General features: G+C 43.0%; 1 protein-coding gene across 6 annotated transcripts in view; it reads left to right on the top strand.

Annotated features, from left to right (window-relative positions):
• Positions 1-21,391, top strand: part of MLPH (melanophilin) — a 214,227-nt gene that overhangs the window by 115,160 nt on the left and 77,676 nt on the right. For 4 of the 6 annotated variants that reach the window (XM_053283113.1, XM_053283109.1, XM_053283110.1 and 1 more), the window contains exons 1-2: positions 5,281-5,397; positions 14,466-14,590. In XM_053283113.1, the coding sequence (XP_053139088.1) occupies positions 5,284-5,397; positions 14,466-14,590 (239 nt within the window). In that variant the 5' untranslated portion in view covers positions 5,281-5,283. Of the gene's footprint in view, positions 1-1,461; positions 1,529-5,280; positions 5,398-5,468; positions 5,571-14,465; positions 14,591-21,391 lie in introns of those variants that run through there. The other 2 variants (XM_053283111.1, XM_053283112.1) reach the window with 2 other exon arrangements.

Below are 21,391 nucleotides of genomic sequence, written 5' to 3'. Positions count from 1 at the left end.
ACACTAGGCCTCAGCAATGGGAGACCTTCAGGCCCACTCAGTTCACTCCAAAATCATGCTAAGCCAGCCTACTGTCGACCCAGCTCAAGGGAACTACAAACTATTTACAGCTTATCTACATCTATGCGCAGGCACCAAAACATCAGATTGATTTTATGCCCAATTCAGTTTAATCAAACATTACTCCATCTCTTAGTGATCAATGCTAATTTCAGAGTGTTAAAATGAGGAAAGTGCAATCAAAATAGGCAGACTATTAAAAGAACAATATATATAATTTAATTCCTAAACAAAGAGCGACACAAAAAATTACTTAAATTAATTGTTCTTTTCCTGATTTTGTTTAAACAAATGAGAAAAGCTGCTGGATCAGACTGCGCAGGAGGAGGCAATGGTAAATCTCCTCATACTGCGCAGGAGGAGGCAATGGTAAATCCCTCCTGTATTCTACCAAAGACAACCAGAGGGCTCTGTGGACGCCAGGAGTCGACACCAACTCGACGGCACAGCTTTACCTTACCTAGCAATCACAGCTAGCTTTGAAAGATGCATTTCAAGTGCTAGTCAGACATTACACTGCATATGCATGCAGGTCAAACACATGTATATGTTTCTGTGTGAATGACTATAGATGTGTGTAATTTAAAAGTGAATCTGGGTACGGGCCCCTCAAGATAGGGTAGACATAGGAAGCACAGTCCTGTAATCCAGTTGAACATTCTGTGTGAATAACTGTACATGTGCACATGTCTGTATGTGTGCACATGCTCATACTGTACACGTGTTGAACATAACACATGAATAGATATCCTCTTGCCTAAACCCGTTTTAAAGCTAGTGGTCATCATCACTGCATCTTGTGACAGAGAATTCTGAGTTAATAAAGCCTAGGAATACTTTGCCTTGTTTGTCTTGACTTTGCTGCCCATCAGATTCACTGTGCAGTGTCCAAAAGGGGAGAGAAAACACTCATGCATGATTTCATAATGTAATAATCCATCTCAGTTGACTTTCATTCTTTTTAATGGAATGGGGTGCACTGCTCACTTGCTTTTAATGCATGCATTTAAAACCGTGTCTTTAAAGTAGCATTCCAAAAACCCACTGAATGAGCTGTGTGTTTATTTTACAACAAACTGTGCAAGTGTCTTCTTCGCATGATATACATTGTCCTAGCTATCTACACAACAGCCTTTCCCCTCAACCTGCCAGCAGTGCCCGAGAGGCTGAAGTCTGGGGCTTTTTGGCAGCTGCTAATCTGCTGTGCCCGTCCTTTTCTTTTGCTCTTCTTGTTGCAACCAGCAGCTCCCCAGGAAGTTAGCTCTGAAACAAGCTCTAATCGGGCCATGTGATCGCTTTGCACCGATTAGGTTTGTTCTCGTTAGCCCTAGGCAAGGGGAGAGGATGGGAGCCTTGCATTGGAAGCATGTGACAAAAACATATTTTTACACCACCTTCTAGGGCAGGATTTCCACCGAGAAAGAGACAAAGATCTGAGCAACACCCAGACAGCAGGACTTCACACAAGGTAAATAAAACCAAGTGCAAGTCTAAAGTGGAAATGCTGTTAAAAACTGCCAGGTGGTTTTGACAAGGTTGGGGTATTGGATTGTCTATGGCAAAATGTTATCAGCAAAGCGAATACTTCACTAGAGTTTCAAGAGAGCACAACAATAGGGTGGGTAGAGCTGCCAGTAACTGACTGACTGGTTCTGGGAAAAGCCAAGAGTTGAAACAAATGGCAAAGGTAAGGAGCCATGGCTGAAGGCGGGGGGCGGGGGGGAGGAAATCACAGCAGGGAAATGGTGCGGATTAGAAAGGCAGATTCCCTGGTCGTCATTTAACCGAAAGGAACTGTGAGATCTCACCGTAAAATTACTGTAGGGGTACACCGACTGCCAGCAGCATCTCTGTAATAGTTAAATCAACCTGCAAGAAGGGTGGAAACTGAAATGCTTTTGCTCTGTGGCACTAGAGCAGTTTGTCATTTCTTGCTTATGAGAGCCATCTCAAGCAGAGGCTCCACAATGCCAATTTAAATTAATAAGCTTTAATGTTATTTGCACTGGGCATGATGGATACACATGGCCAGAGAGATGGCTCTCCATAAGCCCTTTCTGATGAACTTGATAGTTCAGTTAAAACACAGGTGCTTTCTAGATCTCTTCATGTCACCATTTCTGGAGATTTAAAAAGGAGCATATTTTTGCTGTTTTAAATTATTGTGATTGGAGATGCACACATTCTAATTTCTTTGTTGATTAACCATGAAGATAAGTCCAGTGCCACTTTATAAAATATGATTTATATAGTAAATGCCTTTTCAGTAAGAGTTTAGCAACAAAAATGAAATATTTATGAAAGTGTGTGAAGTGTCTGGCAGGTTTTTTTTCATCCAGCACCATCGAATGTGATCTGGAATCCTTGACTGAATAGAGCTGTAAATCACCATTAGGAGTTAATTTTCAGCTCCATACAAGCAGCATCAATTGGGCAACTCCCCTTATTGTTAACAAAAGTTGAGCATCTGTTCTGCAGATCTGAAAAACAATGGGCAACCAAAGTTGACTGGAGTTGGACTGATTTATGTATCTGTTAATAGTTCTCATTTATCCTAGTTGTCACTAGAAATATTCAGTGGCTTGGTCTCTTTGGGGAAGAGAGAGAGAGAGAGAGAGATCCCAGAACTCTTACAATCAGCGCAAGAGGCTGGCTGACTTGATGGTTTCAGTAAAGATTCTATCCAATTCTAGGCACATCAAAATACAATACAACTGTCTTATGGGAACTGAAGGTTCCTGAAAATTGTATAGCGCCACTAAGATATGTGCAGTGATGATTTGGGTGGTGAAGACCAAAGCAGTGATGGGTTTGGTAGTGGGGAAACTCTGATTCATTACTGAGCTAGAAAGCTCACTGGATGGCACGGTCCGGTCACTAATTTGGCCTGGTCTGCCCAGTAGGAGTTATGTAAGGCCAAAATGCTGTTTTCAGCTCTTCAGAAGAACATATACGAAGTAAACATATTTCAGAGATTTATAACTTGCTTAGTTTGTCACTTTCTATCTGTTTCTTAACTGTTGCAACAACCTTAAAATGAAGGTCACACCCAATTACCGTATACATAGAAGCTTATCTACAAGGGCTGTACTCTGCTAAGGCTTCATTAGGTCAATGCTTCTTTGTCATCTATGCTAATATTGATTGGTGGGACTCATAAATGTGCACCAAGACTCTACAGTGTGTCATTTGTTGATTGATGGATGAGGGCAAGATGAAGGAAATTGTAACTGCCTAGCTTTCCCCCCAAATCATGAACTTTTTTCTCATTATTTTTGCTTCTAGTACCTCGTGTGATTATTAATTTGGCTGATGTATATAAAGCTCATGCTGCCAGCCAGTGATGTGGAGGTGCCCAGTGTTGCCTTTCTTCCCCTTTCCCCACTCTCCTTTCCCACCCAAATACAAGATTCTAGGCTGGTTGGGAGAGGTGGTGGGGTTGGAAGCATTACAAGCAATGTCAGGCAGCTTGCAGGCATTGGGAATGCCTTACCAGCTGTCATTCTGTCCTGCCAGCCTTGCGCCTTTAGTATCCCAACTCCGAGGTGCCATAGTGCCCATTTGTGTGTTCTAAGAATTGCACTGGAGAGGCAGCTACAGAAGCAGGAGCAGCTTCTCCCATAACTGCATCTCTGTGATGGGTATACTTCCTTATACCATTTTTTTAGTCTGATAGCGGTTCTACCTACTTATCTTTCCTTTTAAAAATGTATGTTTTAATATAATATTTATGGATCAGCTGGGCTCTCTTCTGCTATACCAATTGTTTCATATCTGTAGGAAGTTAGTAGGCAATGGCATCAGTGCATAAATATTAGCTCAAGTCTGCATAATGTGTGAAACAATACTTTCTCACGTGTGGCGGTGAGAGCACTGGACTGTTAGCTGAGAACTACATCTTACAGTGTAAATGGCAGCGTGGTTAATGATTACACCAGCAGTACTAGGCTGCTCATCTATAATTCCTTTAGCAGCCAATATGATCCGGTCATTAGAGGTACGATTAGGCATGGTTAGTTTAAAACAACAACCTGAAAAGTAGATAATTTCATATCCATATTAGTACCGTGATACTGGTTTGTTTTTTGTTTACAGATAAATGTTTGTGATTGTACATTTTGAACAGTTTCTTACATTTCTAGGGTATTTTTCCCCCCTTCATTTATCTGCTATGCAAACCACTTCGTGAATTTTTAAAATTGAAAAGTGGTGTATAAATTATTTGCTAGATGAAAACTAAACAAAACTTTATTTGTAGTGTTAGTAAACTTGTTCTACAAGAATGATGAAAATATTGACCATCTTCTATATATATATTTATCCTGTGTGTGCCTTCGAATGTGCGTTCCAGCAGCCCATCTGATTGGCTGGGCGCTGGCACACCCAGGAGACCAGAGGCGGCAGGCGGGCCCAGCCGCGGAGGAAAGCGGTGGTGGTGGGCCCGTCCATGGAGGTGGCACTCGGCCTGCCGGCAGAGGCGGCACTCAGCCCAGTGGTGGGGGCACTTGGCCCACTGACAGGCCAGCCATGGAGACAAGCAGCGGTGGGCCCATCCACGGGATGAAGAGGTTACTGGGGAGGAGAGGTAACTGCTGGTCCCAAAGAGCGCACAGATGCTCTGCGGGGTCGGCTGGTATGAAGCTAAAGACTAATGTATTAGTACATACATGTACGCTGATCTACATAGACGTCACTAGGTTATCAATCACTTGCTGATGACTCCATTAAAAAGAATTGTGTGAGGTGTTGTCAAGCGATATAAACAACCTGGTACTGAACTGGAGCATGGAGGGCCTAGCCAGATTATGTTTCCATGGTTATGATTTTGTAGGCCAGTACAATATCTCAAACTGGATATCAGATCTCATGCCCTTGTGGTGAGAAAGGATGCAGCAGACACAAGGTAATCCGCCTGAAGGTGCTCAGACTTCCAGTGAAATCTGAGGACCCTGTACAATCGACTACAGTTTTTAAAATACTGCTTCTATGGCCATAGCTGTTTACTTGCTTCTCATTGGACCTTCTCACCTAGTCACAAACATTTTACACAACCAGCCCCGAATAATTTCCCAGATTTTGTTACATTCCACTATGTCAGCCTGCCAGATGTGTGCAGGTTTTTTTGTTTTTCTGTATCCATGTTTAATGCCCGCCCCCACCATCCACCCAACATTTAGTTCTTAGCTTATGTTACTTCACTACCTATCATATAATAAGCTAAGGATGTACGTGGCACATCTCGCAGTACGTAGCACACCTTGTGAGAGTTCTGAGAGAGAGAAGGCGTGGAGGAGGGCTGAGTGGCAGGCAGGGGCAGCTGCTGGCAAGGAGAAGCAGGTGGTATGCTTAGGTGGTGCGAGACTTTGCTCTGTGGGCTGGGCAGCAAAAGGGCCTCGGGGGTGGTTTTGGCGGCAGCAACAGAAGCGGGACTCGGCTGAGCGCTCTGTGTCAAGCTTGGTCACTTCAGGAGGCCCTCTCCTCTCCTCGCCTGCCTCAGGAGCCATTGGGAGGTGAGGCCCGCGAGAGGAAGGCGGAGGCTGGGCTGTGGCGAATCCACTGTTCTACACAGGCGCGGACATGGTCGGTGTGGAGGCAGTGGCACAGGATTTCCTGGGCTCCCCCCTGCTGGACTGCCCCAGACCTTTGGGCCCATTAGATACCCTTGCCTTGGAGCCTGCCAGGCACACTCAGCCAGGCCAAGGCACCAGCGTAGCTGGCCGAGTGGGCGGAAGCATCATGGGCAGCAGGTAGCACAGGAGCAAGGAAGGGACTGAGGGGGGTCTCGGGAGGGCAAAGCAGTGGAGATGGGAGGAGGAGGCCAGCTGGCACCAGCCCAGGGAAGAAGGGAGAAGTCTGTGTGGCAAGGGGTGGGCTGGGAGCTGGACAGGAAAGTGGGCCTGTTGCATGTGGGGCTGCTGGCAATGGAGCACACCAGACCAGTGGAGGGGGAGAGAGAGAGAGAGAGAAAGAAAAAGGGGAAGAGAGAGAGGGTGGCAAAGTCTCTGGGGTGATGGGTGAGGGGAGCAAACAAATATATCGCACAGATGCTCTGTGTTGGTTCAACTAGTTTACTTATGAAATTTCACACTCTGACAGCTTCTGATTCACAAATTTCTATAAGATCATCTTTGAGGACAGAGGCCTACATTTCTATTCCTCTGTATTCAAGCCTATTCAAAAGTCTGGTCAAGTCAAAGCTTTCCTTATCAATAGCTTTTGGTAATACACTACTAGTAACAGAAATGGCACAATAAAATCTCCAACAACAGTATACATATCTCTATTCTATATCTCTATTCAAGTTGGGTTTTTCCCCCCAAATTGAATTTTTATTGATTTTAACAGTAATAATATTCATTCATAACAAACATAATAAACAGAAGTGGACTTCCCGCGCATCTCTGTTCGTGAAACATCAGCTATAACATTTACCCTTGCTATAATAATAATTCAAAACATAAATTTAAACCCTTACAAACACAATTAGTCTACCCAACCTGCATTTTTTTCTATTCAAGTTGTTTTGATTGTTCATTCCCCGAGATTTCATGAACACAATTGTAAAAAGTGACAAAAGGTTACAATTCTGATGAAATAACACCAATATTTTAGCACCTGCCACTAGTGATCATCTAATCATGTATAAACAATTTCTGGCAGTAGGTTTGTAAGTCTATACATATTCCTCATCCCTTTCAGCCAGGTAACTAATGTTGCCCCTCATGAATGTCCCACTTCTCTCCTGAAGAGGGGAGGGGAAGTTCCTTTGAGGCAAACAACTTGAACTAACCAGAATAAGAATTGGCCCTCATAAATGTCACACACATTTTTGTTAAGTGTTTTATTTTTAAACAAAGAAATAAAATTTGAATACGGAAGAAAGGAAGGCAGCTTCAGTTAGTTCTTTTGCATACATTTGTGCTTGTTCTCTCATGCAAAGGCTCCCCATGATATTCAGAAAAATTGTAGTTGATCCATTAGTGGGGAGTGGAATCCAGATATCACATTCTGGTAACCTGGACCAACCGAAATGACATAAAGTTATGAGGAGCAAGCTGGAGAAGCAGAAACTTTATTGCTCATGACTTTGTGTATTTTTGATTTGATATTACCATACTGTGGCATTTACCCCCTTACAGTATACTAGTTTTCTCTCAACATGAACAACAGCTGTTTTGTGAGTTTAACATAAATATAATCTCTTCTTGGATTTACTGCTGTGGAATCTATTTTGCAGTGGAGAGAAAAATTGACAGGAAATCAGCTGATAGTCAGGCTGAATTCATTTTCCTTCTCATAATAAGAGGTGGTATTTTGCTTGGGTGTTGGCTGAATGCTCTTTTTGTACAGCTGTAAAAATGTCATTTAACAGACTCCAAATATTATATCTGCATCATCTCTCCTAAGTAGCAGGATATAATGTCCAGTTTTAAATTCTTAAAAATACCCTGTGTTGCACTGGAAATGCACCTTCCAAATCAATTTTTTTAGTTGCCCTTTATTTTACATGGACAAAAACATAATGCCTCTGTGGTTGAGTTACTTATTTCATTAATTTTGAGGCATTCTGCAAATCCATAAAGATCTTTATTGATCTTTATATCCCACTCTAGCTTGAGGTCAGGGTGGCTCATCAATAATTCTGAATAATACTGATCTGTCTATACAACTCTGTAACTGTTCATAGCCGCTTCCATCTTTGAATCCAGGCATTCTGCACTTCTTCATGAGTTTACTTGCATGATACTTCTGCTTCATGTTCTAAACTCCAGTGATGGAACCTTATATGTATACATGTACAAACTATGCTACTCAACGCTTGTAAATATTTGGATCCTCACTTAGCTTGCAAACTTGTGATTTTTGTTGTTGTTCTGGGATAATTGTACCAGCAGCTACATAGGTCTTTGTTTTGATGCTAATTTTTATCTATTGACTTGCTGTTTGTGTTCACTGGTGCAAAACCACTTTTAGACCAGTTGCCATAAGCTGTTAATTAATTTATTGCTCAGTCCTGCCAATACTTGGATTTTCAAAAGGTTTAATTTCCATAAAGTTCCATAGCAAAGTCTCCCCATGAATGTTTGCAGTTACATGATGTCAATGCATGTTGTCTTATAGAGTAATTTTTAAAAAATGAAACATAAGAATAAAAGAACACAGAAGAGTTCTGGGACCCTTGCAATTTAATTTGCTGATAAACTATCTGGAGTTGGGGTGATAAATGGGATAGCCAGGTTTGCAGGTAGTATGACTTTATTCTGGATAAGAAATTCCCAAGCAGATTATGCAAGCAAGCAAGCAAGTAAAACACTCCAGACTGGGTGAATAAGCAAAAAAATGTCAGATGATTGTCAATGCATATAAAGTGATGCATGCTAGGACAAAGGCAATTTAAGCAGTAAGGTTATTCACACAAGCAGCCCTAACTGGGCTTGCACAGCCCTACCCAGGTAGGGCTGCTTGTGTAGAGCGCTGAAATCTGTCCCGATTCCGGCACTCTACACCGGGGTAGCCGGTGTTTTGTAGGTAGAAGGACGTGAGTGTCCACAGAGCTGGGCCTGCAAGAGTGTCTGGTAGCGGGGAAATCCCCCACTCCTGTCATGGTACATTATAGGATGTCAGAGGACCTCCTCCTCTCAGAGGACCTCCTCTTTTTGGCACTGCTCGTGTGCCACACGAGTTGCAGAGCCCTCAGTGAAGCCGTGATCGTGTGCGGGGAGGCAGCTAGAAGCCTTCCTTCCTGCTGGCCCTCCCTGATCCTGGGTAAGTTGTCATGTGAATGACGTTAATGGATAGAAACAAAGATGGCGGGGGGGCATTTTAGCAGTTCTGGCCCCTTTTGACTTTTTCCGCAGCCCTAAGCCGACTAGATTTGTCCAGTAGAATCTCCAGGTTTAACTCTGTGGCTGGTTAATATAATGTCAGTGGTAACTGTTGTCTGCAACTTCATGCTGAGGAAGCTGCTGACCTAGAGTGTATCACTGATATCTGGCTGGGTGGTTGGAGTGCAAAACTAGACTAGCTTGCACAGACTGTGCAACACAGACCCACCTATCTAGGTGGCCATGTAGGTGGCAGTTAAGTGTAAGATTTCTTTCTCTTTTGCCACAGGAGATTGGCAAATCCCTCTGTTTCCAGAATGTTCCTGAAGAGGTTCCCATTGATTTTGGTGGTGATTGCTCTGTCAATAACCTGATGGAACTCCAGATTCACTGGCTGACATCCTGATGGCCAGAGTGTGCACATAAATACCCCGGGGCACACAGGGAGGAAGCAGTGCAGGTCACAATCACACTTGGCCACCCGGCATAGTGTGGGCCAGCCGTGACCACACCACCCAGAGCAGGAGGATTGGGGGTGTGTGGGTGGAGGCCCTGCACTTTGACCCCATAGTCCAGGGATAAGAGCGCCAACCAAACACAGTTGAGAATTACCAGGACTCTGCCATGGCATTGATGGTGGACTGACTTCCCCACTACCATGGCATCCAGTGAATGATTCCAGGAGGTACATGGGCTATAAAATTCTAGCTCATGCTACCCAGATACTGAACCATCTTCAGGCCACTGTGAAATCATGCAGATAGAATTGTTCATATGCCCTTTGCCTTGGATGAAGCATCTGAGGCAGAAACTATACCAGAGGCTCACTTAGTACCATTTACTATGTGTGGTTGTATTGTGGTCTGCGTAGGATGGATTGGACCATTTGTAACACGGAGGAGTGCCTCCTGGCCAGTTTTAAACCAGCCCAAGCATTTTCAGTGGTCTATTATTTATTTATTTTTTCCTTTCCAGATGTAGCGTTTAATTGAATTTCAATTCAACATTAAGCAAGTAACATGTTTATATTTGCATACATTTAAATGACCCAACACAGTCAGATAATGCCCCCCTCCCACCCGCCTGCTGCCACTTTGCAAGAGGTGGCAGCTAACAAGCAATGACTCCACCTGAAAACAATACGAAACAGAGTTGGCTTGGATGTGTAGATCAGCAGACTTTCTTGGCAGACTTTTGTGTCTCTTTGTTGGCATCCTCTTAGAGTTCATTTAACTAGCCAACTTCATGGAGAAAAACATCTGAAGTAGCTTTAATTTCTAAGAAGAAATCCACCCAGTCTTTTAAATATATCAATTATATTATCTTCTCAGACTCCCCTGGTAATTTTTCAAATACTGTGGTTCTGTATAGATTATAGTTCTGAATGCTACTGTGTCATTAGATCTGATCCTGTATGGGTAGATTGATAACAGTGTAAAAAAGTACAGGGTTGGGGAGATCCCTGTTTGATACTAGTTTTTCTCTTAATTCCTAATTACAACTGCTGCCTCAGGCTTGATAAGCCCCCTGTGTGCTTGGCTTGGTGGCTACCAGTTATGCAGGTCTGCATCTAGCTTCCATACAAGACACTGGGGTGGTGAAACAGAGGACCAGACTGAGTCTAGCGAGGGCCAAAATCAATGTGATGGGGGCAGCAATGTGTGTGTCTTTGTCTTTCTGCTTATTCACATATGAAGGCTGGAGTGGCCTTATTTTAATGGGGAAAGAGGCACAAAGCGTGGGGATTCAGAACCCCACTCATCCGCCTTCCCTCCCTGCACTTGGTTGCTTCAGGAACATTTCTCCCCAACCTGACACACTTGCAGATTTGGAATCAGACTGGGAGAAAAGTGGCTTGAGCAACAAAGTGCAAGAAGATAAGGCATGGTGGGGATAGGGTTCAGCTTGCCTCCTACACCTACCTCTGTTGACATACAAATCATAACCCCAGCCTCCACTGTATATGTGAAGGAAAGTAGACATGTGAATAAACCAATGTGGCTGCCTGCCCCCATTGCATCTGACTAGAGTTTGACGAGACTGGATGTGACAGAAGGAAAGGAGGAGGCCAATTCCATCCAGGTGCAGAATGATGTGTGGGATTTGCTAGAGGGAGGGGGCGTGGGGAGGAAGCCTTGAAAAGCTCACCTCTCTTGCAGATGATTCCTCTGCCCATGCTGATCATGGAGATTGTGTGCCCAGATGTACAGCTGCCTCCTCTGGCAGCATGGAGGGTCAGGGGCTGAGATACGTTGCCCCAGCCTCCGAAACTCCCATAGTGCACCATGCAAGTGCACGGTGCATTATGGGGATTCCCCTGGCACTGGCTGGGAGGTTGCTGCTCTGTTGGTGCCGTATGAAACCGCGTGGCACTGACACACGATCATTTAGCCCGGGGTAAGGGTGCATTCACGCCCTTATCCCTGGCTAACAGGCAGGGCTCTTTGAGGAGTTTGCCGCTGCACTGCCACCGAAAGCTGTGCAGTTCCCAGCAGTTCTCACACACAGGCAAAACTAGGCTTGCCTTCCTCGGCCTGGTTTAGTCTGCACCTGAGAACAGCTTCATAATCTTGCTATGCCTGGAAGGTTTCAGTGGGTGTGCCTTCTTCAGGGACACTGCAATAAAAAGACAAACTGTTTGTAATTATAGATTCTGAAAACAAAGGTTAGTTAGATCACTATCTAGAATGAAAATAATGAATATATTCTGCCTTTCTGTTATAATAGATATCCAAGGCAGTTAACAACAGAATAAAAGAATAAAAATACAAATTTGATTTAAAATGCACCACCACCAATATATGTGAGAGTTAGGCTGATGGTGCTGCTCTGTTCCTACCAACCTCCAGACTGCAGCATCCCCAACAGCCCTTCGGAAAAACTAATTTTGATTAGAAGACAAGTGATGACTGAATTGGGTGGGGTGCCTTGGGAAGGCATTTCACCACTGGGTTGTTGTAACCAAGAAAGCCCTGTCCTGCCTGCCCACCTACTCAGCTTCAGGTGACGGGGGGACACAGAAGAAGGCATCTGATGATGATCTTTTTAACATCTACATGAAACCACTGGGAGAAGTCTTCCAGGGACTTGGACTGAGTTGTCAGCAATATGCAGATGACACTCAGCTCTGTCTCTCCTTGTCACCTGATCCTAGGGCAGTGGATGTCCTGCAGGCCATGATGGGTTGGATTTGGCTAATAAACTGAAATTGAATCCAGACAAGATGGAGGTACTGTTGGTCAGTAGGAGAGCCAGTCGGGATGAGGAGATTTTACCAGTTCTGGATGGGGTTGCACTCCCCTTGAAGGAACAAGTACGCAGCTTGGGGGGTACTACTGGACCCGGCTCTGCTTTTGGAAGCTCAGGTGGAGGCAGTGGCCGGGGGTGCCTATGCACGGCTTCGGCTAGTGCGCCAGCTGTGTCCCTTTCTCGAGAAGGCAGATCTGGCCACAGTTACCCATGCCTTAGTCATGTCACGGCTGGACTATTGTAATGCACTCTACGTGGGGCTGCCCTTGAAGAATATCCAGAAACTACAGCTAGTGCAAAACGTGGCACCCAGCGTTTTATCTGGAGCTGCCTGTTGGGAGCACATCATACCCATTCTGAAAGAGTTGCACTAGCTGCCAGTTTATTTCCGGGTCCAATTCAAGGTGCTGGGTTTGGCCTTTAAAGCCTTTAACTGTTTGGGCCCGGGATACCTCCCAAGGGTTGCTGCCCGCATGACGAGGTCATCTGAGAGGGCTCTGCTCCGAGTGCCAACAATGAGGGAGGCCCGGTTGTTGTGCACTCGGGTCAGCGCATTCTCTGTTGCTGCCCCCAGATTCTGGAATGCTCTCCCGGTGGATATCCACTCCACAGTCTCCATCACAGTTTTTAGAAAGCATGTCAAATCGTGACTTTTTACCCCGGCTTTTATATTATTGTCTCCACTGCTGCTTCTTGTATTTTGTACTGTTTTTATGCTTGTGTGTTAACTTTTTTCAATCAGATTTTGTTTTTATATTTTTTTTAGCTCAATATTTTAATGTGTCTTTTTTATAATATTGTTTTTAAATTTTATTGTGAGCCGGCTTGGGATTTTCTTAATGAAAGGCGGGGTATAAATTTAACAATAAATATTTAACAATAAATCTTAGTGTGCTGGTAGTTACCTATGGAAGAGAAGATGGTCCCTTAACTTAATCTGGTTACAGGCCATTTAGAGCTTTAAACATTCTTGAATAGTATTGCAGCCTTATACCATTTTATTTTATTTTATTTTATTTTATTTTATTTTGGGCTATATGTATGGATATATGGTAAAGCAATAATCGGTTCATGTATGTAAAGTATATATGTATATTTTAAAAGAACAAACCTTTAAAGTGTTTCCAGATCTGTTCCAGACATGGGGGAAAGGAGTGTGCTATTTGTCACAAGCACTATAAATAGCTGCCTGTTACAGTCATACAAATTGTGCACATACACTGTGGCAGAAATTAGGCAGAACAAGAGAAAAAAATAAATATGCGCAATGATAGTTCTAGAAGGAAACTTGCCCTGTACGATCCAGGACCAAGTTATCTGAAGGACCGCCTCCACCCATATGTACGTACCTGGACCCCACAATCTTCATTTCAGGCTGATCTGGGTCACCCCTGAGGCAGACTCTATTGTTGGGGTGGGCAGCAACAGATCATTTCCATAGTAGCACCACATCCTTGAACTCTCCAAGCAGTGTTCTCTCTCTGTTATTATTTTTTTAATCTGAGTGCGGAATGAGTTTTGTTCTGGGTGGCAGTATCAAGGCAGTGTGTGCGCACCTGCATTCAGAGTGGGGCCTTCCTGATTCAAGCTGAGCGGGATCTAAAATTAACTGAATGGACATCAAAAAATGTGCACGCCTTTGAGGGAAGACTGCACCCAAGGGAATCCAACAGGCCTCCACACTTTGGTCTTTTACAGTAAATGGATGGCTTTTATTTGGTAAAAGAAGTACACTGGTGTTATATATTTTATCCTGCTTCTGTTGCCTTTTATATGTAATCCAATTTGCATGAAATGTTTTTAGAAAGGCGGTATATAAATATTTTCAATAAAAACATAAAATATCATCTGTTCATATTAGCCCCGTTCAGATGAAATCTCTCTGTGTACAATAAAAGTGGGAAGATGGGTGCAGAACCATATCTGCTGACCCTGGCCCCTGATGCTGATGTGGTCACAGACACATCAGTTTAAAGGTATAAATGTTTTCCAATTTCATTGATCACATGAAAAAAATAATGTTTACATTAATCTAAGGAAATTGTAGGAGTATTTTTTATCAAATGTTCACTGTCCTGATGAAAAAAAATATTTACATTAATCTAAGGAAATTGTAGGAGTATTTTTATCAGATGTGCACTGTCCTGATGGGAGACAAATGACAATTCATTTATCATGTTTTACATCACATGTCTTGTGCAGTATATTGATAATAGGAAAAACTTCCTGGCAAAATACAGACTTGTACTTTGGTAGAAATAGTGGCAATAAACTAATTTGAATTCATCCTTGTTTGTCAAAATTTACATTACTTTCACTTTTGATTTTCAGGTGCTCTTTCTAAAGATGGGAAGAAAACTGGATCTTTCAAAACTGACAGATGAAGAGGCCAAACATGTTTGGGAGGTAGTTCAGCGGGACTTTGATCTGCGCAAAAAAGAGGAAGAACGTTTAGAGTGAGTGCCAAATACATGGAGATGTGAATCAGAACATTGATCATTCTTCAGAGGAAGACACAATGGAAGGAGATTTTTAGTATTTGTAATTTCCAAGCTGTTTTCCACTTAGATTGAACCACTGCTACTAGACACATGAAAAAATTAGTTATTAAAAAGGTTATGTGGTATAATCTAAATTGTATGTCATTACATTTTTTTAAAAAAATAATGTGACTTTATTGGAATTTTAAAATGAATCCCAACAGGCAAATTATTTTATATCACTAATCATTGTTGCATTTGAGGGTTGGAGCTGCAGCTCATTGGTAAAGCATCTGCTTTGTGTGCAGAAGGTCTCCAGTTCTGTCTCTGCCCTCTCCAGATAGGGCTGAGGAAAACTCCTGCCTGAAACCTTGGAGAGCCACTGCTAGTCAGTGTAGACCATACTGAGCTAGATGGACCACTGGGTCTGATGGCATAAGACAAACTTCTATGTTTCTTTTCTTATGGAACAAAAGCAGAAAAGATAGAGCTAAGGGCATTAGGATCATGGAAAGATTGACATGTACTGAAGTAAAGTAATGGTAAAGTGTGCAGTCAACTCCTGGTGACCACAGAGCCATGTGGTTGTCTTTGGCAGAATATAGGAGGGGTTTACCATTGCCTCCTCCCATGAAGTATGAGATGATGGTGCCTTTCAGCATCTTCCTATATTGCTGCTGCCCGATATAGGTGTTTCCCATAGTCTGGAAACATATCAGCGGGGATTCAAACCAGCAAACTCTGGCTTGCTAATCAAGTCATTTCCCTGCTGTGCCATAAGGGATAAAATGTGATATCTTCTGTGTTGTGCTTTGTGTGACTTCTGCTTTGAGGAGCATTTTGGTTCACATGAAAACAAAATGTAGACATGCACCTAACCCCACCCCCACCCCCGCTTAAAACCCTAAAGTATAAGAAAGGAAACAGCATAATTTTACACACAAAGGAAGCAGCATGAATCTTTTTGGGGCCTCCACCCTGGTGACATGCTCCCCTAAGTTGTTGCCAATTAAAATGAGCATAATATTCCACAATCCTTCCCATTCCTGATATGCTAAGAACTGAGAATAGCTTACATATAGTTCCCAGGTGGTCTCCTATCTAGGCAGCCAGAGCCAAAAGTGCTTAGCTTCAGTAGTAGAACGGTGCCTTCAGACCACTCCTTAGCCTATTCCCCACTCCCCCAACATCCGTATTGACTTTGGTCACTTGTATCTTAACAATATAAGAAAGAGATAGGGAACTTTTGAATAGTGTGATTGTTTAGTATATTTGTTTAGTCTGTTTTAGAGGGCTGTAATTTTTCTTCAAGACAGAAAGTTCAGGGGTATAACAAGGGGGACAGTTGTCCCCAGGTGAGGCACGCCCCCTCCTCTCCAGGCAGCGTTTCACACTGGTTGGGTATGGATGCACTCCCCGCCCCCAACAGACATTGGCCCCTCCCCTGCATCTCCCTTTGAGCTCCCCTTTCAGCAATTCCACCAACCGTTGACAGGGAAATGAAACTCTGCTGGGATTGTCACAGCCCTGTTCTTGGCACTGACCCCACCCCCTTGCATTTGACATCAGGTGCAGGGGGCATGGCTTGGGACATATGTGCACTTTGCATGCGCAAAGAAACACCAAGGAGGCGGGGGAGCCACCAGTCGGATTTTGTCCCCTGGCACCCACCAAGCTCCCTACGCCTCTGGCTATGTTTCTAGGCTTTGTGGTTGTAGAGGTGGACTTTAAAGCATGCAGCAAATGTTTACCAAAAACTCTAGGAACATAAGTTCTGTATGAGTATCTGTCCTTTCCTCGTAGCTACAAATTATGTTCCCTATTTATTTTTATTTATTTATTGTTAAATTTGTATACCTCCTTTCATTAAAACAACCCCAAGGCAGTTTACACAAAAATTAAAAACAAGACTATAAAAATGACACAATTAAAATATTATGTTAAAATATAAAACAAACCTGACTGAAAAGATTTAAAATACAAGCATAAAAACGGTACAAAATACAAAGAAGCAGTAGAGACAATTATATAAAAGCCTGGGTTTAGCATGCTTTCTAAAAACTGTGATGGAGACCGAGGAGTGAATGGCCACTGGGAGAGCATTCATCAAGTGGGCAGCAACCCTTGGGAGCAGGCAGTCCCTCAGGTATCCCAGGCCCAAACCATTAATGGCTTTAAAGCTATCTCTTATATCTTCACTGACCTATTGTTAATAATAATTGGGAAGCTAGTATGTGGTAGCAGTTTGAGAGATGAGGACCAGAGAGGCCAAGGTTCAAATCCCTACTCAGCCATGAAGCCTGCTGAGTGATCCTGGACCAGTCACTCTCTTTTGGCCTCACCTGTTGAACAGGGTTGGTGTAAGGCTAAAGGGGGGAGAGGAAGAGAACTCTGTATGCTGACCTAAGACCCAGGAGGGAGGGTGGGATAGAAAAATCAATATAAAATTAAAATTGCATTTTAAAATTAAATTAATTGCATTTTAATCCCATCCTCTCTCAAGGACAATATCCATGGTCCTCCTCTTTATTCTCACAACAACCATCTGAGAAAGCAGAGAGATTATTTTATTTGTTTATTTAAAATATTTCTACCCCGCCCCCTCCAGCACACTATTGCTCATACAGAGATAGTGACTATTCCAATGCTGCACCAGGATGGGCTCCATCTGAGGCCTGGGCTACATATGCAGCAGAATGAGGCAAGGATAGAAAAAGTGGTTGTAGAATAGTCTGTACCACTTCAAACTACAGGTGGGCAAACACATTATTGCATGATCCTATGTATAAAAAATATATAGAGGCAAACCCTGATATGCTAGTTTTTACTTAAAGGGAGTTTGTTCCACATGAGAATATTAAACTGTGTCCTCACCTGCTCTGTGTCCTCATCTGCTCTGCCACCTCAAAGAGCAAGAATCCCCTTTGAGCAGTAAGAGAAGGCTCTCATGATTTCTTACGCTCTTCATAGCCCAGTGTAAATTAGAGAAGACCCTCTTCTCTCTCGCCCTCTGCCTGTGTTCCAGAAAGAGTTTAGAGGAGGAGAGGAGGTTGGTGGTAAGCACCAAAAATGGCTGGCTAGTGAGCTAATCCTAAATATGTGTGGACCCCTGAAATATGCCAAATACATTTGTAGGTATTTTTATTCAAAAAGGTAATCCTACATACATTGCATGCTCCAGTTAAAGTTGAGTACTTTAAATGCTGGTAGATTTAAGCGCATGCTGAATAGTGATGTGAACAAATCAGATTCTGCTATTTGATTTGAATAAAAATACGACGAATATTTACATACCGCTTTTCAACAAAAGTTCCCAAAGCGGTTTACATAAATATAAATAATTAAATAAAATGGCTCCCTGTCCCCAAATGGCTCACAATCTAAAAAAAAAATAATGAAAAAAGAAACATAAAGTAGACTCCAACAACAGCCCCTGGAGGGATGCTGTGCTGGGGGTGGATAAGTACAGTTGCTCTCCCCCTGCTTAATAAAGAGAATCAACATTGTTAAGAGTGCCTCTTTGCTCAGTTATTGGGGGAGCCGGTTAGGGCTTGAATCGAATCACAGCATCATCAGAGTGATTTGTTGAAAACAGCCGGCTTGGCCAGCTGTCTTGACAAACCACTCAAATCTATTGGGGTGATTCGAGCACCATTCTGAGGCCTGCTTTTCCAGGGAGATCTGGTCTAAGAATTGGGGCCAGCAGGTAGACCAGCCATCCACTCTGGACTTAGCACATAATCCTGCCTCAGAAGACAAGTCTACCAAAGAGACCAGTCTTCCAAGGTGTACTAATGCTCCATGTCCAGAGCCACCAATCAGTGTTCTCTCTAATTTTTTTCATTTGTGTGCAGAATGAGTTTTGCTCTGGGTGGCAGTATCAAGGCAGTGTATGTGCACATGCATTCAGTGTAGGACCTTCCTGATTCAACCTGAGCAGGATCTAAAATTAATTGAGCAGACATCAAAAACAGTGTGAGTGTTTGCATAATATTGTTTGGCATTCTTATTTAAAGTACAGAATGTTGTTCCTTGGTGCAGAATTTGCGAGTGTTTGGGTGTAAAATAGATATTTTGAGGAGTATGTGGACTGTACTGTCAAAATTGTATTATGGCACTGTATAGAGATGTTAATTGAGCATCTATTCCTCACATAACAGATTCTGAATGCTGCAAGGGTTTGAAGAGGCAATAGTTATTTTTCTTTCTTAACCCTTGCAATAGGAGCTGTGGGGGAAAGACTGCTGGCCTTTTTTAATACTGTTGAGAACCATTTAGCATCATGGGGTTTGATACACCAGACAGAACAAGCTGCCATACCACATTTTTTTAAAAAACCACTGGGCTGTGCCTTGAAGAATTAAGTCAAGGAGGTGAAAGAGAAACATGAAAACACTAAATTTCTTTGGAAGAGAAGGGAAAAACTAATTTGCTCCTGCTCAAGGAATTGTTTATTTTGAGGGAAGAAACATGGAGTGAATCATCAGAATGGGAGGCTCCTCGAAAGAGTGCCTTTACATTAATGACTTTACAGTATCCATAACCAGGGGGAAAAATATTTTTCTATGTCCATGGTGAGCAGACTGTACTATGAGATGTCCAGGAGGAAGAGGATTTTTAGCCCACATGGTTAGACCGTAATGATCCCCTCAGGTTTTGCCAATCTGCTCTAATCCTTTCCTTGAAGAGAATTCACTGTTTACAGTGTATTCACTATTTACAGTATTTTCTATATTTAATTCAATTTCAGTTACACAGGCTTGTATTTTTAACCAGGGTTTTCTGGAATGGCAGCAAATGTTTAGTAGCCTGCAGCTATTTTGAAGATTCAGTTGCCTCTTTTGCTTCCTCTGTCCATTCAAGTTCTACCTTTATTTAACGTTCTGCTCTTGCCAAAAGCAAGAGAGCACCATTGTGAAATACCTTCACAGACCACCCCCCTTGTGATTTTCTCTCTTGTTGCTGCTTTAGATGTTTTGTACCTATCCTGCTTCCAACCCTCTTTGATCTTCTAGATCTCGTCTCTTCCAACTCTCTCTGTCCCCAGTAACTTGTTTCCAGCCTTGCTAACCCACCCATGACGATCTGAATTTGGAATGTAATCTGTAACCTATACAGTTGATGAGGTAATTATCAGCCTTAACTACTGAGTTATCTTAATTCATTGACTGACATTCTGCACAGTGCTAGGGACCCGCTGGGACTGCTGTGCAAACCCAGCAGTGTTGTGTGACAAGACTGTAGCACAATGACTGAAAATGACTTGGAAACAATGGAAGTAGTGCTGCAAAACTGCCTTGACATTGTTTTAAGTCATTGTGCTACTGTCCTGTCGCACAACACTCTTGGACCTTTCACAGTGCACAGCAGTCCCAGAGTCCCCAGATTTGCACAGAAGGCCCTAATGCAGAATCTCTGCCGTTGAGACTAAATTCATGGTTAAGCTAGCCCCTGGTGCTACATTGTTCTAACTTTAAATTCTGCAGACTAGCAGGTAGTTCATACATTGCTTCTTTGCTGAATGTTCTCCAGACAAACTTTCCTTGTATATAAATTAACGTGGAAAAGGTACACGGATCATTTTGTAGTGAATTCTGTGATGGCAGTTCCATCCAAAAATGTATTACAGTGATAGAAATTGTGTATTATTATTATTATTATTTATTATTATTTTTACATTTATATCCCGCTCTTCCTCCAAGGAGCCCAGAGCAGTATACTACATACTTTAGGTTTCTCCTCATAACAACCCTGAGAAGTAGGTCAGACCGAGAGAGAAGTGATTGGCCCAGAGTCACCCAGCAAGTATCATGGCTGAATGGGAATTTGAACTCGGGTCTCCCCGATCCTAGTCCAGCACTCTAACCACTACACCACACTGGCTCTATGCGCCAGTTGTGTATCCATGTGCCACAATCCCTCTCATGCTGCTTTCTCCATTGTGATTGTGGCTGTAGGTTTGCTTGAGACTGTAGCAAGTTAAGTGGTGAAAATGAATGTGGGAATTAGTTCACACAGATCTACCTACATTCAAGCAACCAAAGCCTGCCCACAGACAATGGAGAAAAAGCAGCATTAACCAAGATCTGTATGGTAGTCATTGTAACCCCCATTATTAAGAACATAAAAACAGCCCTGCTGGATCAGCACAAGGCCAACAGCATCCTGTTTCACACAGTGGCCCGCCAGATGCCTCTGGGAAGCGCACAGACAAGAAGTGAGGGCATGCTCTCTCTCTCCTGCTGTTGCTCAACTGCAACTGGTATTTAGCAGCATCTTGCCTCTGAGGCTGGAGGTAGCCTATATCCACCAGACTAATAGCCATTGATAGACCTGTCCTCCATGAATTTGTCTAACCCCTTTTAAAGCCATCCAAGCTGGGTGCCATCACCACTTCCCTTGGCAGAGAATTCCATAGATTAATTATGCACTGTGTGAAAAAATGCTTCCTTTTGTCAGACCTAAACATCTTGGCAATCAGTTTCATAGGATGACTCCTGGTTCTAGTGTGAGAGGGAGAAAAATTTCTATGTCCACTTTCTCTACTCAATGCATAGTTTTATATACCTCGACCATGTCTCCCCTTAGTTGCCTCCTTTCCAGATGAGAGAGCCAATTCACACTTACATTTCCCCATCTGATTGGAGCTTGCAAGGGAACCTGTGTAAATTAGCTTCCTCTAACTGGCCATAGTAGAAGCTGTTTCCTGTCAAGGTGAGGGACCTGAGAGACTCAGACAGGGGCTCTTATTTCAGATATAGATAATGGAGGAGTTGA

Source organism: Hemicordylus capensis, chromosome 1 (genome assembly GCF_027244095.1).
Source record: "Hemicordylus capensis ecotype Gifberg chromosome 1, rHemCap1.1.pri, whole genome shotgun sequence".
NCBI lineage: Eukaryota > Metazoa > Chordata > Lepidosauria > Squamata > Cordylidae > Hemicordylus > Hemicordylus capensis.
Note: the sequence above shows the minus strand (reverse complement) of the source record. Positions and strands in the feature narration are given on the sequence as shown.